Genomic DNA, 26,489 nt, shown 5'->3' with positions numbered 1-26,489 from the left:
CTTAACCTCCCCTTCACAAATGAGAAAAGGGGAAGTGGCTCCAGTGGGACTTTAAGTCATTTCCCACCATTTCAAGATATCTTTTGAGTTTATCTCTGCTAATGCCTACCTCTGAAAAAAGGCTAAGGGGCAGCTTGATCACAATCTACAAATCCATCCATGGGGAAAAGATTTCTTATAATAGATTTATTTTTAATTTAGTAGACAGAAGTCTGAAAGATGAAGCCAAACAGATTCAGACTAGATGTAAGTTTGTTTGTTTTTTACCAAGGAGGGTGATTAACGACTGGAACGTCTTATCAAGCCTGGTGGTAGGTTTTTCCATCCCTTAATGTCTTTATAGTGAGAATGGAAGTTTTTCTAGAAGTCACCCTCCAACTCAGCTAGAAGTGGTGGGTCTGGTGCAGGAATTATTGGGCAGGGCTTAGTGGTCTGCTTTATACAAGAGGTCTGACTGGATGATGATAATAGTAAGCCTTTAGGGCCTAAACATCTATGAATCCCACGGTTGAAGACTCCTGCAGGTTTGGGAAGAAGGCTAGCAGTTCTGACCGAGAGGAAGGGCAGATGAGAAGATACAGTTGTCTCGGTACCCTCCTTGTGAATGCTGTGATAGTCACTTGTGTCCTCCTTCCTTGACAGGACAAGAGCCCCCACACACGAAATAATGTCTTCCCAAAGCAGTCCATTATCTTAGAAGTGCTTACTGGCATTTTCAGATGAGAAAATAACAAGCAGGTGATAGGTCTGCAAACAGCTCCTACCACTGGCCTAGCGTTGGATTTTTTTTTTTTTTTTTTTTAAATGCCTATGCCCCGAACCCAGTAAAACCCATGACCATCCCCAGCTATAGACACCCCCCGCCCCGCCCCCAATGTCTATTTAAAACCTCCAAAAAGCATTAAGAATCACTTTACAACAAAACCAAAGACACCAGCTAGGAATTTCAACTGCTGGTGACATGTTTTCCATGTGAAACACAACCTGCCCTGCCCTGGCCATCCCTCAGCTTGGCATGGCAAACAGCATGCACAAACGGTGATTGGCTTTGGGCTCTTCTGTTTTTGCACAGGAACATGTGGTAAGCTGAAGGCCCTCATGGAAATAAGCTTGGCAGCTACCCTTTCCTCCACACCTGAAGGCTGCAGCTTGACCAGGTTGTGGCAGTAGGGCATAGGGATGTAAGGAACCAAGACTGTACAATGGCCTGGGTCAGTTGATTGCCAGGCAGGGTAAAAAATCTCAGAGACATTACGGAGGCCTGTGCTTGTCTGGTGTCCCTGCAAAATTAACACTGTGAGAAACTTTACAAAGGCCAGGTCAAGACCAAGAAAGGCTGATGGGCTCTCAGTTCCCCAGAGCATTTGTACCAAGTGAAAGGACAGACAGATAGTAGGAAGGGACAAATGAGCTCCCAAAGGCTGATGCAGGCTGAGTAGTTATAGGTGGGTGATGCAGAGTCTACCCTGTGGCTGATGGGCTGAAGGAGGTCTCCTAAGGACTGGAACGGTCCAAGCTTGTGGTGAAGCTATTGGGCTGAGTGAGCTCCCAGAGGCCCATGCAGGCCAAGCACACCATGAAGCCAATAGGCTGGGCGTACTCTCAAGAGTCCTGTGTTCAGAAGCTACTTGTGGTGGCTCCAAGATAATAAAGCTCCATCTGTGGGCTATATAAGCGCTTCCCAATATGTCTTTCCTTACAAGGCAGCCTTGTACCCAGCTCTGTACTCACCCCTGCTCCTCAGCCTACACAGAGCTCCTGTCCCACTTTGAGTACTGTGCAATACAGAGGTAAAAAACAGCAAAAAACAAGTAGTGAAATGGGTTATAGAAATGCTCTTTATGCTTCTGAACTGATTCTCACGGGTTCTCAGATAACATGCAGTCCCATACCACATGTCCTTCGTAGGAAGCTTTGTTAAAATACTGAGCGGGGCTAGTTCTGGCTTGAACTGAACAAACTGGTGTAAACTTCTCTTGTTCTTTGGGAAACAGAAATAAAATGAAGCTGGGCTTGAGCTCTGCTGATTCTTGTGCTGCCTGACATGAAAAGGCTCCACTTTATTAAGGCTGGGCTGGGTCCACGCTGGCTCGAGCAGCAAAGCATTTGGGAAAAATGCCGATCTTACCATTGCAACGGCCTTCAAGCCAATCTTCATTCACTAGTAAGACACAAAAAAACAGTGAGGATCTAGAAATTTCCTAGATGAACAAAGAAAGATTAGAAACTGTTAAGGGAGAAATTCTCCCCTATGTTAAGAGCCAGTACAAGTCTCTGTACCAGAGTCCCACAGAAGAAGGAAGCTGGCTCCAGCGCCTGGGTCTTCCCTCTTGTGCCCAGTGAGTGTGAGGGCTGCACGTGAGTGGTGGGGAGCGCTGGTGATACAGACTGCCTGGCGGAGGCTGCACCCCTTGCTGCAATGTGCAGTGCTGGCTGGAGCCATGTCCCACTGGGTGCCTGAGCCCTAAGTGCTCCCCACACCCCCCACCCTCTGTCATACCCCACAAATGCCACACACCCACAGCCTGCCCCCACAACCTCAACATACCCTGTGCCCCCCCCACACACAGCCATACCCCCTCGCAAACCTCCCATACACACACCCCACCATACACCCACACCCACACAATATACAAAACTAAGAATTTATTTTTGAGTTACTATGCAATCCCTTCTATATACAGTATGCAAACAGGAATCATAAAATTATTTTTTGTAATAAATATGTTGTAGTAGGTGTTTGAGTTTAAGTGTATGATTTGTTTTCTTCCTGGTTCTAAGATGGCAACACCCCCCTCCTCCCCCCCCCCGCAAAACCAGTATTGGGGGTGGGCTTCCAGTGGCAAAGGTCAGGGGTTAGGGGTGGGAGTTCTGGTCCCAAGATGGTGACACAGGGCAGAGCAACCGTCAAGGGGTGGGGCTACCCATGCGACTCTTGACAGGTCACCAAAACTTGTTAAGTGGCCCTTCAGCCGAAATACTTGCCCATGCCCACTATATGGAGACCCTGGGAGCATGGGGCTGTGACAGTGTGGGGCTGCAGAACAAGGGCTCTGCCCGGCTCCTTGGTGTTATGGCCTCACACGGTCACAGCCCTGTGCTCCCAGGGTCTCCATGGAGACTGGTGGGGAGCACTGCAGGCAGGGTGCACAGCTGGGTGGGGAGCTGCACCGGGACCAGGATCTTGGGGCAGTGACAGCACGGGGCAGGAACTGGGGTTGGGGTAGAGCCACGATCTGCTCCCCTCACACCCCTGCCTGTGGTCATTGCAAGGTCATGCATGCAGTGGATTGTGGCTCTGCACTGGCCCCGGCCCCACGCTGTAACCACCCCAAGATCCCGGGATCTCCCTGGCTCTGCCTGCCTGGCTCACTCCTGGTCACGGTCCCATCCCAGTTGCCCAGCTTGGTGTCCTACCCCTAATGGTGGGTGCAGGGTGGATGGGCTGGGGTTGACTGGGCATCAGAGCTGGGTCTGGTAGCAGCAGAAGGAGCCTCCGCCACAGGGCTGATAGGAAATGGAGTCTACCACAGGCTGAATCTGGCTTGTGGGCCAGACTTTTCCCACCCCTGGCCTAGGCACCCAGCTAATAGAAGGCTCATGGTCTAAGTCAGGGGTTAGCAATCTTTCAGTAATAGTGGACCAAATTAGTACAGCTCAGGCCTCAAGCCAGAAGTGGCAGTTCATTGATGTTAGGGTTTGAAGGGACCTCAGTAGGTCACTGAGTCCAACACCCTGCCCTGGGCAGGAAAGAGCGCTGGGGTCAGACGACCACCAGGTAGGTGCTTGTCCAGTCTCTTTTTGAAGACCCCCAAGGTATTGGAGAGGACTACCTCCCTTGGAAGCCCATTCCAGATTCTGGCAACCCTTTCTGTGAAGAAGTTGTTTCTTATGTCCTACCTAAATCTGCTCTCTGCCAATTTATGGCCATTGTTCCTAGTTACTCCAGGGGGTGCACTAGTAAACAGAGCATCTCCTATTCCCTACTGCCATCCCCTGATGAATTTATAGGCAGCCACAAGATCACCTCTTGGCCTTCTCTTGTGAAGGCTGAAGAGATCTAGGTCCCTCAGTCTCTCCTCATAGGACCTTGCCTGCAGGCTTCTGACCATACGAGTGTCCCTTCTCTGAATCCTCTCAAGATTCTCCGCATCCCTCTTGAACTGCGGCACCCAGACCTGGATGCAATACTCCAACTGCGACCTGACTAGTGCCCCATAGAGGGGAATCATCACCTCCCTGGACCTCTTCCTCATGCATCTGCTAATGCATGATCAAGTTGACAGAGGTGGGTACTAGATGGTGCATTCTCATGTGAACATGCTTGGTGGGGTCAATAAAATCCCTTTGTGGGTCAGATCCAGTCTGCAGGCTATAGTTGCTGACCCCTGGTCTAAGCCATTCTCATGCCATTTCTGCAAACAAGCCTTGCCCAATACAGCATTTCGTTTGGAAGAAAAATTCTACCTTCTGTGAGGATGTCCAATGTGTCTCCTTCATTGAATTCCAGATCCTCTGGCCCTTCTGCAGTGTATCTATATGCTGCTATCATCTGGTAGAGAATGGGTCTGTCTGAACAGGAATCTGGGCCCTACAGGACAAAGCCAAAGTGTAAATCACACAGCCATGCAGAGATTGCCCTAGAGTCTAACATGGCAAAAAAGGCCCCAAAAGGTCCATGTACCTGGCACCAGAGTGTCAGCTTTCCATCCATCACCTGCTGCCACATCTTCCCAAGATCCTCTTCCCCAGAAACTGCAATCAGCTCTTCACTGCTTGAATGCCTGTAACTGCAGTGATTCATTAACTCATTTAGTTTATCTCATCTATGAGAGAAAATGTCTTAGAAACAGGCTTAGGCCATGCAACCTAGTCTTTGTTCTTGTATCCTCAGTTCATATATTTTACTAACCCAGTGCCCTTTAAACTCCCATCCATTTAAACATCACCTCCAAATTAGCCCCATAAGGTATAATCAAGTTGAACGTGGCCTTAAATGCCAAGCTAGGTATGAGAAAATCAAATACATGCCAGTGGCATCTACACTAGTATTTTTCTTTGTTTCCCACAGTTCCACTAATGCTAGTGCGGCTTCACAGAAAATGTTTTGTTTCATTGAAGCATCCCTTGTTCAAACTTATTTGCTGGCCCCTATGTGTTTCTGCTGTGTCCTAGAGTGGTGGGATGGAATATCAACAGGACAAGACTACACGAATAAGTCTGTGGGGAAGGGGGATGTTGTACCATTTGCTGTGCGCATATTTTTTGTGAACTATTTTTAGGGCTGTGTGAGCCCTACCAAAGGACAACACACCCCAAAGAGAGAGATGGGTGGCAGACAAAGCTGTAATGCCTGAACCTCTGGGCTAACACCTCTTTGCACAACTTCAGCTGCTTCCCTGCAAAGGTGAGAAGAAAGCTGCAGCTCTCCATGCAAGAAGAATTCCAAATAAGTCCTCTGCATCAGCTACACGTACCCAGAGTTCTGGCTTTTTTCCAGTCTGATATGCAAGACCTTACCTGAGGTTTCCATGCTCTGCATCTTGACAGAACTTCTCCTTCAGCAGAGACCTGAGGTCGGACAGAGATAGAGCCTCTCTCACTTGCATTTCTATTGTGTAAGAGCAATGGACTTTCAGTAGGATGGTTCCATCCACAGTGAAGGCTGCTTCTTTTGGGGACTGTGGGACCTGCTAACAAATGGTGCAAAGGACAGTCCAGTTTGGGTGGCTTGTTCTGGGCTCTTTCACCAGCAGAAATCAAAATTAAGAAACGTGCCTGAAACCAAATACCCAACCTCAAGGCCACCAAACTGACTGCAAGTATAGCATCAGAGCAGCCATTTAAATGTCTCAGGTAGTTCATATGGGTGGTTTGAAAGCCAGGATCCTAACATACTCATTATCATCCCAAGAAGGCCAGATCTGAACCCTATGGCTCTGCTGCTCTCTACTCAGCATGGGGGTTCTGCTCCTGCCAGTGGGGAAATGGGAAGAGTCCTCACAATCACAGTGCCCTATAAAGGCAGCCTGATAAAGGTGCTGACAGGTATCAACATTTCCTAAGGAAACTGTAGCTTTTGAAGCTTGACCCCCAAATCACCAGCAGAGTCTCCTGGCTTAGCCAACAGAAATAGGGGTAGAGGTGACTTCACTTCCACTGAAGAAGGGCTTTAGCCCCATATGAAGCAGGCAAAAGTGGTTTAAGTGATTCTACCTATACAGAAATACACCTATACAGCACTTCAAAGCATAGCACAGCATGGTTGCTAGCTATACATGGCAACCATCTGGATCAGGAAGTGCAGCAAAGAATAATGTCTCAGAAGAAAGCAAATACTGATGTTCAACCCACCAGTAATTTGGACTTCTTTTGTTTGTTTGTGGGGGTCTACCCCATTGGTACAGACAGAAAACGCTATAACTGAAACAGGGGACTTGGGGAGTCAGGATTACAGTGTTCAATCAGCTCTACTGTTGTAGATGGTGACCTTAGGGATCCCCAGTGCAACAAGGAGGCAGAGCTCTGGAGAATGATATAGATACAACCTGTGATGATGGAGGGGCTCAGGAGGTAGCAGGGAGATGGCTGATGATAGAACAAAAGCCATCTGGAAAAAAATCTCTCTGAGATGGGGACTGCAGGCTGGAAGGAGTCTTTTCAGTGAGCTCCAGAATTTGGGACAGCTTCAGAGTTTTAGCCCTTGCATTATGTTCCAGTGATTTTATAAGATGAACTTTGTCTGCATATTGTTAGTTTGGGTTTGTGACACTGGAGCATCTTACCATAAAGTTTGGTTGGGAATTAGCATCATCTGCATTAATGCCATCTCCCTCAGTTGATCCTGTAAAGCAAAACAAATCAAGAGAGACTCAATAAGGACTCATACAGACCCAATGCCCCCGCCAGCTGGAAATGCCTCTTTGAAGAGATGTATTTGGAGAGTTTTGGTCAGGTCCAGGCTTGCAGGATTCCTGCCAACTTGAGGACCAAAGATTTTATTACTTCACTTGTTAGTGCAAGACTGATGTTGTAGTCATGATGGCCCAGAAATTATGTGAGAGGCGAGGATTTCTTAGGGTGATCTTTTTTATTGGGCCAACTATGTAGTTGGGATACAGTTAGACAAGCCTTTGAATGCAAGACGTTCTTTGCCACATCTCCCTGGCAGAGAGGCTGTATACACCCTTCTGGTATGGAGATGCAGAACTTTTGTGTACTCTGCAATGTGGGAAGAGCAGCAAGGGACAAATGGCAGCTACAGCATTTATCCAGGGCCACATCTGGAGCACACAGACATAGTACTGGTTCTCATTGGGATCTTTGGTCCCACAAAGTGAGATTTACCTGGCTGCTGCTTGTCTCTTTGCTTCAGGTGGGGTCGGCTGGGGGGTACTTTATCAGGAGGAAGTGGGATCCCATTATCAATTTTCTGCAAGAGAGAAAAATGAGCCAGACACTGGGGAGAGTACAAGAGGTCGATGTCAGGCAGTACGGTTCTAAGTACACAAGGCGCTGAGAAATCAGCTACAGTGTTCCTTGTTTGCCAGGAGTCTGGGGGGCAGGCAGACTGACAGGCTGCCCACTGGTCCTGGTCACTCTGGTGGGACTGGCTGCCAGCTGCCTGGTACCTGAGTGCCCCCTGCTGGTCCCAGTTAAAGTGCTTGGGTGCGGCTGTTGGATGTAAGCAGCAGCTGGTACTCTGTGGGCACATCTACATGAGACGCTTAATACCCATTGGATTAATTCTACTGTGTATTAGCATGGCTGGCAAAAACTGTGCCAATGCACAGTTGACTAGTCCAATGAGCATTATGCATCACAAAAAAGCATTTATTTGTGCTAATGCACGATAGCACTGATTATGGTGCATTAATGAATATGTAGATGTGCCCTATAGGTTCTTAATGAGACAGACTTTTTCCTCTGGCCTGCTCCTGATGCCTTCCTTTTAGTCTCTTAGCTCTGGTCCTTGATGCCTGCCTGAACTGTAAGCTGAGCTCCTAGTGTTTGGACTCCACAGCTTGTTACTCTTGGCTCTTGGACTCCCAGTGCGGGGGAGGGCGTGACTGCCAGGTGCATCGTGGGGCGCGGTGTGCCCCCTGTGCCTACTCCCTGCGTGCCGCCCCACAGCCATGCACCATGCCCCCTCCATGTGGAGAGTACTTGCTGGCTGTGGCTGCAGGGCACACAGGGTCCAGGGGGGGCGTGGTGCATGGGCATGTAGGGAGCTGGCATGGGGGCACACAGGCAGTGCCCACTGGCTGCAACCCATGGCCATGGGGCAGGGCACACCCCCCACGCCCACTCCCCATGTGGCACACTGTGGTCCCCCCCTGCTCCCCTCATGGGGAGCAACTGCCAGATGTGGCCACTGGCTGCGCTGGCCATCAGGGTGGGGGGGCCACAGCATGCAGCTGTAGGGTGCTGCACGGGAAGCCAGCATGGGGGTGTGGGCGTGTCCAGCAACAGCAACAATATATAGTGACATTTCATTTTAACCACAGAAAAAAAGGTGGATTTGGTGTTTTTTTTTATTGTCCTGTGGTGCAGCAACAGGTAGTGATGTCTATTAGCCTATAATTTGTGCTGCTGTAAAAATCTGTATGTGTATATATGTATATGTATGTATGTATATATAGTGGCATTTCATTTTAATCATGGAAAAATGTGGATTTGGAGGGTGGGGGTTAAATCAGAAAATTTTGTATTTTTTTATTAGAGAAAACCAGGATCCCTCATGATGAGAGCAATGGTACATTGCTTACAACACAAAAGCTTCCAACCAGGCAGAGAGGCTGATAAAACAAATAGACTCTGCAGGAAACAGATCAGAGCTGCACGAAAAAAACCCACCTTTCTCCAACTGCTTGGATTTCACATTGTCCTTATTCAAAAGCTCTGGACTCTCCCTCTGGTGAAATGACACCCACTGCCAGGTCTTCAGGTTCAGATTACTTTCACATACCATGCCTGAGTGTCCTGAACATATTTCCTTGCCCTTTCCCCACCACCATGATTACGAAGTTATCATCTTACCCACTTGTCAGCCTTTGGGTCATGAACAGGTTCCAGTAAAGAGGTTGGTACGCACAATTTCTGGGGAATGCAAAGTAGAAGAGAAAACCAGGTGAGACCTAGCTACATTGGCAGACACAGAACCTTTGAATGGCAGCTCTTTGGGGCAGGCAGTATCTGAGATGGGTCAGCGCAGGGCATAGCCCAGTGAGGTCATGCTTCAAGACCCAGGTTCCTATTCACTACTGCAATATAAACAATACAAGCATTGACTCAGCCATGGTGTGCCCATGGAGAGTGATGCCAATGGGAGCACACAGAAATATATTACTGCCCCTTCTGAGGAAACTGCTCTGCAGGTAGCAGTTATAAGTGGGACACTGAATGAATCCTGGATATACCTTTGTGCTTTTTTCTGTGGAAGGTGATGCTTCTATTGATGCAAACAGCTCACCTGTTCTTGTTGCCCAATGGCAATTAGAAGCTTAACAATCCTTAAAGACTCCTATGCCTTGTAGCCAATCCATGAAAATAAATTGATGATAGCTTCAGAAGAGGTACCAACATATTCCATTCTTCATGCTCCTAAAGCTCGAGAGAATTACTAAAGAAATATCTTAAAGCCTCATGGAGGCCCTGCTAATGGTGCATGCCCAGGACTTTCCAGTTTCACATACCTGTCCATTGTGTATGGCTGTAGCCCAGCCATCTGTGTCTTTGGTTAGTACAAAGACGAGGCTGCTGGCCTTCAAAGCCACCTTGTCAGAGTCCTTGGGGTAATAATGACTCAGGACACGATAATAGCCTGAGTCACAGTCTCTGGAGAGAAAAAAAAGAAACAAAGAGACCACATCCAGATGAATGTGGCCATGTGGTATGTTGGAGTGCCAACCCATCAGCAGCTCCACACATGGCACATTCAGGCATTTCCCATGCTGCTACCTTGCAGCAGTGCGGAGGGTTTTCTTGACCCAGGGAGATCCTGGGCTCAAAAAAACCTATGAAGAAAAAAGTGGGGTGGCATACGTGGTGGCATTTTGTGCTGCCCAAAACTGGAGCTTGGATGGCCAGAGCCATGCTCCAGCTGCTGGCCAGGCTCCCAGCTGCAGGAGTGCTGCAGCTTCAGCTTCTTCTGCCCTTAGGGCCCCAAGTAAGGCTCCTGGGACCAGCACAGCTGCTAGCCCCAGCCTCTCCCACCCCCACAAGGTGTGCTGCTACTACTTGTCCCAAGGAAACCAAACTTCTTCACTTGTCTGGATGCAGCCAGAGTGTCCTTGCTAAGGCTGCAAGCAGACATTACATTTGTCCCAGGATAAACCATTTTATCCAGACATGCAAGCATGTGCCGTTTGTAGCACTGCAAACCTCTGTGGTGCCGCAAACCGCATGCCCAGAATGTTAAGACATATGGCACGCTGCAAATTTGCAGTGCCGGGGCAAATTTTGCTACCAGGGAATCCCAGTAGCTAAAAAAAACATTTAAAAAGTAGTGTGGCGCACATAGGGGTGTGCGCTGGTAAGCACAGAGGCTTTGTCCTCTTGGAAGATGTTCTGGCTGCCAGCCAGAGTGTCTCCACTGCTTTAGTTGTCCCTTGGCTCCTCCAGCACATTGGGAACAGGGTAGGAGCAGCTCCACACACTGCACATTCAGGCATTCCCCACACTGCTACCTTCTGGGACAAACACAGGCACAACTTATCCAGGGATAAATACACCATCTGTCCCTAGCCTTGGAGCCCTTCTTACCCCTGGGGAGGGGCTATCTATGGGTTTAGTGCGAGTCTTATTTTTGCTTCTTTGGTTCATCTCCTCAGATATCTGCAGACTAGGAAAAGACACTGTGACCCTTCTACTCTGATTCTTCTAAAGGTAAGTGTGACAGAGCGGTGCAGTTGCACACTCAGGCAGCACTGTTCCCAGGAGTGAGCCTACTCCTTTCTCTGGTGCCTTCCTGACCAAGGAAATCCCGGGACGTCGTTCTCCCCTTGTACTCAGCCTTGGTGAGGCTGCAGCTGGAGTACTGCGTCCAGTTTTGGGCTCCACCATTCAAAAAGGATGTGAAGAAGCTTGAGAGAGTCCAGAGGAGAGCCACGTGCATGATCAGAGGTCAGGAAAACAGACCTTACGACGACAGGCTGAGAGCCATGGGGCTCTTTAGCCTGGAAAAGCGCAGGCTCAGGGGTGATCTGATGGCTACTTATAAGTTTATTGGGGTGACCACCAGGATTTGGGGGAACGTTTGTTCACCAGAGTGCCCCAAGGGACGATGAAGTTGAACAGTTATAAACTACTGCAAGACCATTTCAGGCTGGACATAAGGAAGAATTTCTTTACTGTCCGAGCCCCTAAGGTCTGGAATAGCCTGCCATGGGAGGTGGTTCAAGCACCTACACTGAACACCTTCAAGAGTAAATTGGATGCTTATCTTGCTGGGATCCTATGACTCCAGCTGACTTTCTGCCCTTTGGGCAGGGGGCTGGACTCGATGATCTCCCGAGGTCCCTTCCAGCCCTGATGTCTATGAAATCTATGAATTCAGAAGAAGGAGTTTCCGTTTTTCTGGAATCTGAGGAAAAGGCAAGTCTGTTCTGCTCTATCTCCCTGATCTCTGTCCCCATATATTCACACACCTCACAAATACAAGCAAGCACAGCTTAAATCATCACTAAGGAAAAGGCAATGGCAGCAGCAGCAGCATATGGGCACAGGGACACCACAGTGCTACCACAGCAGGAGTGGAGAGAGACCCTGTCTTGGCAGCAACCAGTAAGGCTGACCTGCCCTCCCACCCCTCACCTGCTCTCTGGCACTGATCATCCCTCTGCTCCCTGCATGCTCTCTAGTAGGCTTTTGCTCAAGGTCAAAACTTGCTAGTTATGCTTCTGCTGTATTAGCCTTTGTTTGTAGTCTATCAGGAATGACAAGGCATGGCATTTTGAAGAACCTGCTATCATCTACTAGAACCAAGTGATGCTGAAAGAGCTTCCTTCTGGCATCCTCCAGCTATTTCTGAGAATTCCCAAAGTTCATCCTTTGCTTGCATCATGGCACCAACTAGTGCAATGCTACAAGTACTGAAACACATACATACATGGAGTGCTTTGAGACTGGCACAAAGGATACCATGGATGTTCAGTAACAGTAGTAAATAGTTCTGCATTATTGCAATAATTCTTGCAGTCATACAAGCCTTACATGCTCAGCATTTTCTCCACACTGATGGACATATGGGTTGGGATATTATGGGGTTTTCAAACCAGGACAAATGGGGACCAAACAAGATGCTCTGTACAGGGAAGAGTGATAGAAGAGCAGAGCTGGGGAGGAGGAGGGAGCTGGTTACTTACCGCACAGCATCAGCACTGGGTTTGTAAAAGCCCTTTGTCTGTGAAGAAACAACAGCATCAGCTCAGAAAAGTTTGTGGCCAACCAATATTCAGTTATATACACCTGTTCTCTGGCTAAGAGAGTCAGGGCCAGAGACAGTTTCAGGCTCTGATGATATTTTTCCCTCCTATTCTCCTGTCCATACTTGTCATGCTAAAGCCCCTGTAAAGAGAGCCTTCAGAGTGTGGTGCTATTAACACCAGGGTCACACATTTGATACCTGGTTGGATTAGATGATCTCTTGAGGTCCCTTCCAGCCCTACTTCTCTGTGAAATCAGTGAAAATGTGCACACTCCCCACTCTAATGAGCTGCACCGCTAAGGAGTGTTGGACTGGTATCCCCTTCTTCCAACTACACTCCACACAGTCTAGTCATGCTCTCCCACTCCTAACTGTAAGGGCTTCATATGATGGTGTAACTCACACAGATTTACTGCGATGGATTTCTTATGGTGCTTGACAAGTATAAGGCAAGTATGGCAGGGACTCTACTCTTAGAGCTTTAATTCCGGGCCTGGACAGGTAAAACAGTTAGAACACTTTAAATGGGGTGAGGAAGGACTGACCATGGTGTAGCTGAATCTGGTGTAATTGTTTAATCTGTCCACTCCTATTCCACAGTAAATGAAGCCAAATCTCAATAATTTATCCCCCATTTCATTTGGGGATAAATTATGATTTAGCTGCACTTACAGGGGACAGGAAAGGTCAGACTACAGTTACATCAGATCAGCTGATACACTTTCCTGAATGATAGCCCCCTCTGACTAACAGTGAAATACTAGTGATGGGCTCTAAAGCATAGAAAGGTACCTACTGTGATATGGAGCTTTGAGGGTATGCTTAGCAGTGGGATACATGGGAAGACTTAGAGTCCCAGGAAACATCTCTGTACATTAAAATGTTGTGGATTCTACAACAGCCTTTTCCAGTAAAGGATTTTTATCCTGAGAGTGTACTATATGAAGCTGTATGATAGCAATATCTTTATATGATCTTGCATTGTAGCGTCAGTTGTTCTTTTGATCCACTCACCTGTGGCCTGAGAGGCTCAAACCCAATGTACTCATCATTAGGAATGACAGAGGAGATCACCTGCCAGGGGACAAAGTGATGATTGACTTTAGATCAGATGAAAGTACAGCAAGGCACTGTTAAAACTGTTCCTGGGACCTAGCCACTGAGCCAAGTGTCCACATAAGCTCATGCCCACAGTGGCAAGGCATGAAGACAAGCCACAGCATGCAATGGAGTGTGCAGATCTGATCCAGGCAGTGACTCCACCTGCCTCAGTGCCTGGTTTTCAGGCTCCTGCAAGCCAGATTCTTCACATATTTGTGAGTGAACTACCCTCTTGTTCACCTCCTCTGTGTACAAGTGGATATTGACCTATAAAAGTTATAGAAGAGGGCAGAGTTCACAGGAGTGATAACAAAAAATCCTTGTTCAAATATATAGGGAGGATGAAGAAAGCACCGGGAAATGTGGGGCCCCTGCAAGATCCTCTGGGCAATCTGGTGGTTGCACCAGAGGAGAAAGCAGACCTCTTTAACCAATTCTTCACCTCTGTTTTCTTGGGCAGGGACCAGGACTTCCCCACCACGATGCAAGATGGACTCGAGGGGAATGCCTCCAGACCTCCGGTTGGGGAGGACCGGGTTAGAGAGCTTCTGGAGGGGCTGGACGTGTTCAAATCAGCGGGTCCAGATGCTCTCCACCCCAGGGTGTTGAGGGAGCTAGCAGGGGTTATTGCAGGGCCCTTGGCACGGCTTTATAAGCACTCGTGGTGCTCGGGCCAGGTGCCGGATGATTGGAAGGTAGCCAACATGGCCCCCATCTTTAAAAAAGGGAAGAGGGAGGACCCAGGCAACTATAGGCCCGTCAGTCTTACCTCTATCCTTGGGAAACTCTTTGAGAAGATCATCATGGAGCACATCTGTGATGGGCCAGCCTCAGAAATGGTGCTTAAGGGCAACCAGCACGGTTTCATTAGGGGCAGGTCATGTCAGACCAACCTGATTGCCTTTTATGATCAGGTCACAAAAGCCTTGGATGCAGGTGTTGCTGTGGATGTAGTCTTTCTGGACTTCAGCAAGGCCTTTGACACCGTCCCCCACCCCATCCTCATTAAGAAATTGGGATGACTGTGGCATTGATGCCTACACAGTCAGCTGGATTGCAGATTGGCTGAAGAGTTGCACTCAGAGGGTGGTGGTGGATGGGTCATATTTGACCTGGGGGGGAGCGCGCTGTTCAATCTCTTTATCAGCGATTTGGACAATGGGGTGAAAAGCACCGTTTAAATTCGCTGATGACACCGAAATTTGGGGTGAGGTGAGCACACTAGTAGGGAGGAAAAGACTGCAGCGAGATTTGGATAGGTTACAGGGGTGGGCTAGCAAAAACAGGATGCGCTTCAACACTGACAAGTGCAGGGTGCTGCACTTGGGCAGTAGTAACCAGCAGCACACTTATAAGATGGGAAACTCCCTTCTTGAGAGTATGGAGGCAGAAAGGGATCTTGGAGTCATTATTGACTCCAGGATGAACATGGGCCGACAGTGCGAGGTCACGGTTGGCAGGGCTAACTGGACCTTGCCGTGCATCCACAGGTGCATCTCAAGTAGGGCCAAAGAGTCGATCCGGCCAAAGAGTCGATCCTCCCCCTCTATCCAACACTGGTCAGGCCACAGCTGGAGTACTGCGTCCAGTTTTGTTCGCCCCATTTCAGGAGGGATGTGGACAACATTGAAAGGGTCCAGAGGAGGGCCACCCGCATGATCCAGGGACTACAGGGCAGAACCTACAATGAGAGACTGTGGGACCTGAACCTGTTCAGCCTCCATAAGAAAAGGCTGAGGGGGGACCTGATGACAGTCTATGAACTCACTAGGGGGGACCAGAAGGGTTTGGGAGAGACCTTGTTTCCCCTAGCGCCCCCTGGCATAACAAGGAATAACGGCCACAAATTGTTGGAGAGTAGGTTTAGATCAGACATCCGAAAGAACTACTTCACAGTTAGGGCGGCTAGGAGCTGGAACCAACTTCCAAGGGAAGTGGTGCTGGCTCCTACCCTGGCGGTCTTTAAGAGGAGGCTTGATGCCTACCTAGCATCAACCTCTTTTTTCTCCTGCCCTGGCAGGGGGTTGGACTTGAAGATCTATAAGGTCCCTTCCGACCGGACGTCTATGATTCTATGATTCTATGATTCATACATCTCTGATGCCTTGACAACTTTCTCCTAAGGGCATTAACTAAGGATTCATCCCAGAAGGAATCCACCAAAAGTGGAAATATCAAAGTTTGTGGAAGTAATCTGCATGAACATTCCCATAACTTAAAAGAATCATTTTTAGCGTAATGGACAATCATAGGATTCCCAAAGTATTTATGTGGCTTTTTCAGAGATCTTTGATTAGCAAATACAAGTGCTGAGGGCTATCTTTAATATTCAGTTCCCAAAGAACCCCCTCCTGAATACAGAAGCTCAACAATTTAGGAGCAGTCTCTCTATGGATGCAAACATTTCCAAAAGATCTCTGATTATTCTCCTTCTTTGTGAAACTCAAGAGCCACTCAAGGCTATGAATCACTGTGCGCCAAAAAAATGACACAGAAAAACCTGAAAGCGTGTTTCTCAATTATTAGGTATTACATTTATGGTCTAAAAAGTCCGTGCTGGTATTTCCTGGGTGCCACCAGTGGCAAAGAGCCTAATCAATGCTAGTCTCAGGTGGCTGGCTGGTCACTGCTTGGCAGAGGGCCCTGGTAGTGGTGCTGTCTTGAGCAGACAGAGATGTGGTTTGCGCACTGCCAGTTTTAGTCATCAAAGTGCCATTGCATATATGCATAGGCGACGTGGGGGGGCACATGTCTCTCCTGAGATTGGCCGCCACTGCCACCACTGCTGGCATTGGCAGGCAGTCCCTGCTTGCCACAGTCCACCACCAACACCACTGTTGGCATCTGCGGGCAGTCCCCACTTGTCGCTCGCCATTCCCCTGCCGCTGACACCACCACCGGCATCTGCGGGCAGTCCTGGCTCACCACTGATGCTGCCACCTACAAATGGTGCCCCCCCAGTCTTGGGAGGAACCTGTCATTCATGCATATGTGCCTACACCAGAGTTGACCTTTCTGTAACCACGTTACCTTAGGTTTACCCAGGAAATCTTTTGAATCCAGCTGTTCAACTTCCTTCTTCCGTGGTCTGAACAACTCCCCCAGGGGGATCTGCATGGGCTCCAGAAAAAGATGTTCCTAGACCAGGTGGGGGAGATCAAACAAAAGTTGCCAGATAACATAAATGGAAGGTTTCTATAGAACAGAGAAAAGCAAACACTGATCCTCCCCTTGTGTTTGGTTAATGGAGATTATTCACTGTGGCTCAAAACTATTTGTGTGAACTTGAAAAAAAGGGTTACTTGCATTTAGCCAACATGTACAGGCTAAAATCACAGCAGATGTAGCCATGCCTCTGGTTTTAAGCTTACTGTGCTGGTATTAGGGAGGGATGAAGGGAGAGTATAAAATGAAATTTTTAAAGAAATCTCTAATCTGCTTTACTAGTGGATTTTCCCCTGTATCATGGTTCTATATACATTGTAACTATGGATTTACAATTAGGAAATAAAATTTACAATGGCCCTGGAAGGAATTAGGAGCATCATAAGATATTTGTCAATGTAAGAAAGGAGACAGGTAGATAAGATCTCATAGAGGTTTACAATACAGTAGATGGTCCAGAGGAGGCAAACCAGGAGCTCCTATTAACCATCTATGAACACGTAAGAACAAGGGACACAGTGAAATCTGAGAGCAACATGTTTAAAACCATAAAAGAAGTTTTTCACAGTGCTTATCTTGTACACTAATTAGTAATTACCCTGTGGTTCTCACTGCCTGAAGATATCCCTGGGCGCCTATATATGTGCAAGGAGGCTGCTCTGACATGCTGTGTCCCCGTGCTAAAAAATGGTGGCGGGGCACTTTAACTAAAGCTCATTCGATGAGCCCTTGGTTAAAGCACCCCTGCTGCCATTTTTCAGTGCAAGGATGCTGATACATTTAATGCTCCGGTGGCTTTAATTAGAGCGGCTCTGAGAGCACCTCCCCACCCCACACTCCCAGACCACATCTATAAATGCCCACTGAGACTAACAACTTAGTAGGATCTGAAAAAGTATTAGCTATTTTTTATGGAAAATTAGGCCCTCCAGAGTTATATTAGGTATGATTTTCTGAATTAAACATTATAGGGGATCATCATACTTGAGATCATAAACATTCCCCAAATGATAGGAGTTAGAAAGATACTCCCCCCCGGTTCAGTTCTTTTACAACTGTCTGCAATGATGGTTTTTGCCCCTTCTAATGAAGCATTTGATAGTGATGGAAACAGGATACAAGATTAGCTACCACAGCTCTGGTAGGTTATCTCATCTTCTGTGTTCTGACAGGAAAACCCTTAGGTATTTAGGTAGGTAGACAGACTATCAGAAAGACCCTAATCACAGGAGTGTTCTTAGTGTAGATGCAGATGTTTTAGTTCTAGCCCAAGTCAAATGTATCTATAATTTCTCTTACTTGTATGCGCTTAAGGGCCAGGTCTAGGCTCCCCGTTCTTCCCTCAGGTCTCTGTACGATAGCGTTCTCCAGAGTTATTTTAGCTTCCTGCCACTGCCTAAGCCGGCACTGCGCTGCTGCAATATTGTACAGCACCTAAGAACAGCAACAGTGAGACTCTCTGATCAGTGAGATGAATCAATGTAAACAGAAGTAGATACCCTGAATTAAAGGTATGGTGTACCAGAAGATCGTGGACACACCGACCAGCCCCACCTTTCCCTTCCTATTGATTCCAGGGAAGATATTACACGAATCATGTCTTACAAAATTTCACATGCAGAGCGAAAATAAGAATTGTGCCTTTATAATGTTAGGTTTTCAGATCCCACAATGTATGGCAGTCACAGGTTCAAGTCAGGACTGGAAGCAGGGATACTAGGAGTAAATAGCTACATGGGGAGGGTGGGGAAGCGCTGTCACAGGTGGAACCTCTTTGATTGCAAATGGAAAACTAATCAAGTCTCCTGAAACCTCAAGAGCTTTCAGCTTTTTCCTTATGCATGTTGCATGGGTTTCTCCAAGTATGCAACCTGCTTTTTGTGATATCCATACTGTAGAGCAGGGGTGGCCAAATTCATCATGTGTGGCACAAGTAGCATGGGAAGCCTCTGTGTGTAGCCTGCAGCAGATCTGGGAGGAAGCAGGAAGGACAGCAGCAGATAAATCAGGGAACAGAAAGCAGAGCTATAGATCAGATAGGGAGCAGAAAGCAGAGCAACAGGTTGGACAAGGGAAGCGGACTGACACATGGGAAGAGTGCAGGGCTTATCTTGTGCCCCCACTGCTCCACAGTATGCAGCTCACTCAGTGGGAGCATATTCATCAAGTAAGCATGGGGGGAAGAAGGAAGTAGAGGGGTGTCAAATGAGCATGACATAAGTTTTTTGACAGAGCAATAGAAGCAAGATAACATGTTATGAGGATCCATGTTCTGATCCTAAACCCTGGCAGAAGCTTACAGAGGAGTGTTAGTAAGCATATCCATAGCCAGAGGGTCTCATCATCTATATTTTAATATATTTGACCCAGTTTTAAAAAAGGATGGCCTTCAGACTCACTAAATTGGTATTTACAACTTTAAAGACCAATTTCAGAATCCAAACGAGAGACTTGAATGTAACTTTAATATATCTACATTGAAATGTTGGGTATAGTGTATAAGAGAAAGATGCTTATCTCTTTCACAGTGCTTGGACTTGGGATAAATCTTGGGTCCGTGGAGACAAGCTGTGTGAAGGAGGTCAAAAGGCTGAAGAAAAATAGCTGTTTTCCTTAGAAGCAAGCAAGTAATTACCATGGGGTAAATATGCTGTTTATCTGTTCCCATTGCATTGGCAAATGGATTGATACCTCCTACCTCACAGAAGACTTGTGAGGCTTAATTAAGGTAATGTGGTTGCTCAGTGGACATCAATGGCAAAACTAGTATTAGTCCATATGGGACAAGGGCTTGGCCCTTATTATTTACAAAATGTTTTTAGATATCTGACTGAAACATAATTAGAGCTTTAATCACAAACTAGAACTATTATTATCATCATTGTTGTCACTGGTGGGGCATGCATGCATTTACTGATGGCAAAGCTTTACAATGGCCTCTTGTTTAGATACACTGCAAAATGAGAAATCTGAGAGAAGATTAGCACTCAGAAAAAGTTTAAGGTCATCCCAAGACTGAGGCTTGTTCCAGAAGGTCAAAGCAGCAGAAATATGCACTCTGTGATCTTCCAAAGAAAGCCAAAGGAATACATATTTGTACATACCAGTGTGTGTGCCAGATTTCCTTGCCCCACTTCAAGCTTGACTGGGACCCCATGCTTTTTAAAACATACTTGTTGTGTTTAATGTTTTCATTGTTTCAAGGCAGCTGAGTGGAAGGAAATGTAGGGGGGTGGTCCTTAAAAAGATGCTATTGCTGTTATCCACTGCAAAGGCATTGAAAATGTTAAAAACTGGATTTGGAGAATGCCAAGGGCACCAAGTACTACATCAGGTATGAGAAGCACAAGTCATAAACAAAGCTGTCTGACAGGTTCTAGGACATGCCTGGCTGGAGACACACAATGGCTCTTTTCAAGTTTGAGGAAGTCTCTGTATTAAACCCTCTTATTCATGTCAGACTAGATGATCTGCTCAGGTCCCTTCCGACCCTAGAAACTATGAAGAAACTATGAAACTATGTACCTGATTTTCAGCCCAAATGGACAAAGAAGAAAAAGGGAGTGTGAGCACTCATATGCACATATTTTATCTGTCTCTACACAGGGCTTTTAGCTCCTTTTTAAGAAGTATTCGTAAGAGTAGGTTAAACAGAGTTGTTTTTTCCAGATAGGATTACACTAGGTATAGGCAGTCCTCAGGCTTATGATGCAATTGGTTCCTGAAAACCGTGTCTTAAGTTGAAACATCGTAACTTGGAAATATTTTCCCATAGGAACAATATTATAAATGGGGGACTGGTTCCTTTAGGATGCTAGATACAGCTGCGTCCAGCTGGTAAGTCTGGTGTGGTGGTAGGGGAGGGGGAAGGGAAGAGGTGTGGGGGTGCAGATCAAGGCCCCCCACGATGAGGGAGGGGCTGAGGCAAGTTGCTCATCTGGCGGCTCCCACCGCTTGTCCAGGAGGGCATGTGGGGGGCGTGCACCCCCGGAACTGCGCAGGTTGGGGTGGGTAGGACTGGGACTGCGCTTGGAGTAGGGGCTATGCTGTCCTGCCGCTCATCCAGCCAGGTTGGGATGGGTGCGGGACGGGGCCACTGCACTGACTCTGAATGAGTTGCGCACAGCACTGGGAGATGCCTCCTCTACACCACCCCTGCCACTGCCAAGGAGCCATGGCTCTGTCCTGTGCACACCCTGCCCCAGCTGACCAAGTGGCGGGAGGGTTTGGGGGGTGCCCCCAGATCAGGGTGGGTGGTGGGGTGGAGTGGGCACTGGAGTGGAGGCTATGGGGGGGCTGTAGCCCCCCCATAGGCCCCGCTACCCACCCGGAGTGCAGCCTGGCATAGCTTCGACCCCACCTGCCCCACGCAGATCTGGGGGCACATGCCCCCCAATTCCCTTCCAGATGAGTGGCAGGAGTTGCCGGATGAGCCGCCAGATGAGCAATTTGCCCCAGCCCCAACCCCTCCCTCACTGCAGGGGCCTTGATCTGCCCCTCACATCCCTTTCCTTCCCCCTCCCCTTCTACCACACCAAACTTACTAGCTGGCCACAGCTGTATCCAGTGTCATAAAGTCAAAACCTATGGTGGAAGGTCGAAACAAGGTGTGAATTTATGAATTTCTTAAGTGCCATTCATCATAACTCGAAAAGTTGTAAGTCAAGGACTGCCTGTAGTTGCATGAGAGTCTTGGGAGGGAAGGAACTATAAAAGTGGGGTGGGCAGGGAAATGTGGTGGACTTGAAAGGATGTGTCCTTGAAAGTGACTGTTTGCAGCCCAGGGACTGCTCTTGATCCTGTGAAAATTGTTCCCAATGTGTATTCTGAGGACTGAATTCCCAGTGTGTGTTCTGAAGGAGCGTTACATCCTTCAGTCAAGCTCATGCAGTAGTTGTATGATAAGCAGCAGGTAATATGACTAATTTCTGCTCATATTTCATTCTCAAAGCTTTTACACCTTGCTGGTTTTGGCTCAAAAGGATCTGTACAGGACCTGTTGAGGGCATCTTTAGCTGCTCACAACACTGACTTGGGCCCTAAGAAGATGAAATTTTTGGGAAAGTAAGTCCACCACTTCAGTCAGAGGAACTAAAGAGAAACTTGGGTGTGCTCATCTCAGTGCATATAATCCATACACATTTTTCATCAGATACATTCTTAATATAACATTCTTGTTTGAATTTGGAAATTAGACAACTCTCCCTCAGTTTTCCAGTCTCATAGGTAAGTATCCAACCTAGATTAGGAGGAACCTATTAAAGCCTTCATGCGTGTCTGACTGCAGTGATATTACATCAAGGTTTTACTTTGAAATATAAACATCCTGATTACAATGGAGACAGCTTGGAAAGCACCTGAATGGTTGACACTGATCACCAATAACCTGAGAGGAGTGTTCTACCACCAGCACTCTTACCTCCCAGGCGTAGAGCATGTGCCGCAGTCCCAGTTGTTTGTAGTCAATGAAGGGGTTGTATCTTAACAGAGTGAGGGCCATGCGGCTGTCAAATAAGGCTTCTTCATACCTATGGTGTAGGAGAAGACAAATGAAGGTGAGAAGGGCATACCAAAATTTGCAACAGAAAGTGCAAAGCTCAGGAACCAGTCTAGCAAAAAAAATTTCTCCTTTTCCCAGCAGTCTGAATTAGAGGAGATTTTACTGCAAAAATGAATAAACTCTTAGTCTCCCCGGAGAAAATTGACCTGTCCCTCCTTCGTTGTCTTTATTACAATAAAGACTCTGCTTTTGACTCATAAAATCATAGAAACTTAGGGTTGGAAGGGACCTCAGGAGGTCATCTAGACCAACTCCCTGCTCAAAGCAGGGCTGTCCCCAACTAGATCATCCCAGCCAAGGCTTTGACTACCCAGGCCTTAAAAATCTCTAAAGATGGAAATTCTACTACTTCTCTAGGTAATCTGTACCAGTGCTTCACTACCCTCTTAGTGAGAAAGTTCTTCCTAATATCTAATCTAAACTTTTCTTGTTGCATCTTGAGACTGTTGGACCTTGTTCTGTCACCTGCCACCACTGAGGACAGTCCAGCTCCATCCTCTTTGGAATCCCCATTCAGGCACGTGAAGCCTACTATTAAATCCCCCCCCTCAGTCTTCTCTTCTCCAGACTAAATAAGCCCAGTTCCCTCAGCCTTTCCTCCTAAGTCATGCACCCCAGTCCCTAACCATTTTCATTGCCCTCCATTGGACTCTCTCCAATTTGTCTTCATCCTTGATGTAGTGGGGGACCCTAAACTGGACACACTACTCCAGGTGTGATCTCACCAGTGCCAAATAGAGGGGAATAATCACTTCCCTCAATCTGCTGGCAACACTACTACTAATGCAGCCCAGTATACCATTAGCCTTCTTTGCAACAAGGGCACACTGTTGACTCATATCCAGCTTACTGTCCACTGTAACCCCCAGGTCCTTTTCTGCAGAGCTGCTGCTTAGCCAGTTAGTGAGACCCCAGAGCACCAGTTGTGGTGTGGGATAAGAACACCCCGGTGGCCCTGGGAAGGGGCAGAGACGGTATACCCCAGTGTGGGGGAGAAGAACCATAGGGCTGAGTGCCCAGTATGTTTACATATCTCGAGTTGCCCCGGAAGGGGCCAGAGCAAGCTTAGACCTGGCTGGGTAATTGGCTGGCCACAACCCCAGTGAGGGTCAAGGGAGAGGCCCAAAAGACGGTATGTCTGCCACCCAAGGTACAAACTAACTAAGCCTATGGCCTAAGGGGCCTGGTCCAAGGGGGAGCAAGGTAGCATAAGTTGTCCATGTGAGAAAGAGACCCTGTGAAAGGGGGTGGAGTGTGAGAGGCCCAGGTGAGAGGAGGGCGGTATGAATGTGAGTGTGTCTGAGGCCTGACAATGAGACCTAAGCTTGATCCAGCTGTAGGCCGGGAGCACTGTCATCTGGATCCCATCTGTGAGGCTTGGGCTGCGGTGTAAGGAAGGATCAGAGCTGTAGATAGTGCTCCCTGGCATCGGGGCAAGAAAATTAACATCATAATTAATTAAGAACAAGGTGTGGCAGGTGAGTCAGGTGGGTGGCATGCCCAAAGACAAGCGGGGAAAATAGCATTGTGGCTAGTCGGGGAGCCCTACTGACCTGTGAGGTACCCTTGGTCTTTAACTGGAGATGAGTCCTTGCCACTTGATGTTGTGGTAGAACATGAGAGCAAAGCAATGCACAGTTATGGTCAGCAATGTTTCACCATGCACAGCTATTTCCACAGCATGTTTTGGAGCCATGTCAGCTGGATCTTGTGCAGTCTGAACAAGCGCATGTATGGCACATTGCCTATCATACGGCCCTTGATGGCTTGCCGAAACTCGGTATCTGGCCCTCCCCAAAATAATTGCCCGCCCCTGGCTTAAATGCTCTCAGCCATAGGTAAAACAGGCCAGGATCCATCTTCCAGTGTAAGTGGAGTGGCACTCTGCCACCTATGCTCAAAGACGTAAACTGTGCAACAGGGGATCTAAAAGAGCATCTTTGTAGGTGGCCATGAGAATTTGGCTCAGTGTCAGCCCCAGAACTAAGATAAGTAAGCAGAGAACAGCTTGCCTTCAGCTCACCCCAGAATTTGAGAACAACAGGTCACTTTGTGAAAGTAAGACCTGGAGAGTATGGAATAAATAAAAGGGATCAGAATAATCTGGAGTTGGAGCTGGAGACCATCCAGTCCAGCTGTGCCTGCAGGTTCTCATACTGATCTCCCTCCAGGGTAAATCAGGAATAGAGCAAATGAAGTCAGTGGAGCTACATCAGTGAAATATCAATGAGATCAGAATCAAGCACAGAGCACATTGTCAACATATGCAATTCACTGCCAGGGGAGGTCAGAAGGTCACACGTCACAGAGGTTTTCAGAGAGACTGATATGGGCAGTAACGTATAAAATCATGTGAGCAATGTATAATTGTTTTTCCTGCTTCTAGGTAGAAACTGATTACTGTACAGTCAAGAATACTTCCCCCCCCCGTGTATAAGATTGCACAATTGACTTATTTAATATTTCACTATTATTTAATAGCCACGCTAGTGGGATAACAGGTCTGTTAGATCATTTTTTTAACCTGCTATGGTGACTTCTAAATTTCAGTTTTTTGCTCAGTCACTGATGGATCTTGGACATACTCAGATACAGTAGTTTTAGAGGAAATTTATGGTTTATCAGTTATATGTATTTAGTTTTCTGACTACTTACTTTCTGGATATCTGTATATACACATAATATATCACAACAGTTAGAGGCTGGTTTCTGTGCCTAGCTATGCCACTAATTCACTATGTGTCTTCTGATATATCACATCCCCTCTCTGAGCCTCCGTCTCTTTATGTGTCAAATAGAGGAAATACTGAGTTATCTGATGATAGTGTTATGAGTTTTACTGATATTTGTAAAGTACTTCCAGATCGTTGGACCAAATGTATTTTAGAAGTGCAAGGACGTATTAACAAGAGATAGAAGCAAGATTAATAAGCATTGCACTTACTTGTCTAACTGCAGACAGACAAACCCTCTTTGAAAGAAGCCAACAGCTAGACGATTGTCTTTGGTAACTGTTTTATCAAATGCCTAAGGAGAAAGATGCAGACACATATTACAAATCTGTTATGCTGCCCAGTAGAGCTTGTGATTGCAAAGCTTCTGTTAGAACTACAGGACAGGAAGGCTGAAACACAAGAGTGTGGGGAACAGAGAGAGCTCAGGATTTGGCTCTGTGTAAGCCCTCACAGTGAGCAGGCAGCAGGTTACAATCAATCCCGGGGGAAAATGATGGAATGTCACTGAAGTAACCCTGCTGGGCATCGGGACTGTGCAATCCATGCATCTGTGATCTGAAGAACTACGGGCCTGGAGCAAATTTTGTTTTTCACCCCTGGAAAGCACCTTGCACAACTCCTTCCCAAGATCTAGAGCCAACTGAGATGAGCTATAGGAAAAAAAACACATTGAGTCCCTCTTGGTGTACAGGAGGATCATTGAAAGAAGATGGTGATCGAGTAGGAGAAAGTTGCAGAGCTTGCTTTCCAAATATTTGTGCAATTGTTCCATCACAGATCTCAAAAAAGGCAAAACAACAGTGCATATATTTACATTAATGAGCCCCCCATAATTTCCTAGTCATGTCTCATTTCAAGAATTTTTAAGAGTTTATTTGGATATGCTATGACATATGAATCAAAGGCACAGTTTTCAATGAATAAGAAGTCTTTATTGACTGGAGGAATGAAGGGGGGAAAGAGGATGAAAGAGAAATAGGTTTGGTCTGAGACTTATAGACAGAAAAAAGAATGTATTGTACAGCACCAGATAACCATCATTTCCTCTGAACAACATGCTATATCGTTTCTTCAGTTGCTTAGTCTTTCTGTCTTCCATTCTTTCTGTACAACAGCTCACCTGAAAATCCCCTAGGAAATAATATCATGCCATTACTGTCTGAATTCACTGTCCTCTTGCATTTCCAGATCAAAGTAAACACAAAACACATGCTTCCCTTCTGTCTATGTTAGTCTGTGTTAGCCTAATTTTGCTTTTCCCTCTCTCTCTTACCTGCATGGCTCCCTCAAGATTCCCTGTTAAGAGATGCACACAGCCTATGTTGAAGCAGATCCTAGCGGAAGGCTCTTCAATACTAGAGAAGATTTTCAAAGCAGATTCCCAGTCTCCCTTATCCACAGCCAGGACTCCTTCATGCCAGCCTTTAACTAGGTCTCGATACGCCATTGTCCTTCAATGAGCACAGGCAAAACAGGTTGCTTTCTAAAGCCTGTCAGGGAC

General features: G+C 47.1%; 1 protein-coding gene across 3 annotated transcripts; it reads right to left on the bottom strand.

The window, feature by feature from the left end:
* Positions 1 to 9: 9 nt before the first annotated feature.
* Positions 10 to 26,489, bottom strand: NOXA1 (NADPH oxidase activator 1). Of its 3 annotated transcripts, none has more exons than XM_090022051.1 (15): positions 26,262 to 26,489; positions 25,198 to 25,280; positions 22,113 to 22,221; positions 17,993 to 18,127; positions 16,559 to 16,666; positions 13,442 to 13,501; positions 12,366 to 12,403; positions 9,696 to 9,837; positions 9,040 to 9,099; positions 7,348 to 7,432; positions 6,786 to 6,844; positions 5,521 to 5,693; positions 4,685 to 4,790; positions 4,468 to 4,591; positions 10 to 2,161 (listed from the first exon to the last, which is right to left on the bottom strand). In XM_090022051.1, exons 1-15 carry the CDS (start codon positions 26,433 to 26,435, stop codon positions 2,064 to 2,066), a joined length of 1,554 nt encoding a protein of 517 aa, XP_089878177.1. In that variant the 5' UTR covers positions 26,436 to 26,489; the 3' UTR covers positions 10 to 2,063. The 3 variants fall into 3 exon arrangements, with proteins under 3 accessions (XP_089878177.1, XP_089878178.1, XP_089878179.1); XM_090022052.1 differs by having other exon boundaries at positions 5,521 to 5,690; XM_090022053.1 differs by lacking the exon at positions 17,993 to 18,127.

This window comes from Crocodylus siamensis, chromosome 11, assembly GCF_052110815.1.
Source record: "Crocodylus siamensis isolate JL-2025a chromosome 11, ASM5211081v1, whole genome shotgun sequence".
In the NCBI taxonomy this organism is placed as follows: domain Eukaryota; kingdom Metazoa; phylum Chordata; order Crocodylia; family Crocodylidae; genus Crocodylus; species Crocodylus siamensis.
The sequence above is the reverse complement of the archived record's forward strand: the minus strand, read 5'-3'. Positions and strand labels throughout refer to the sequence as shown.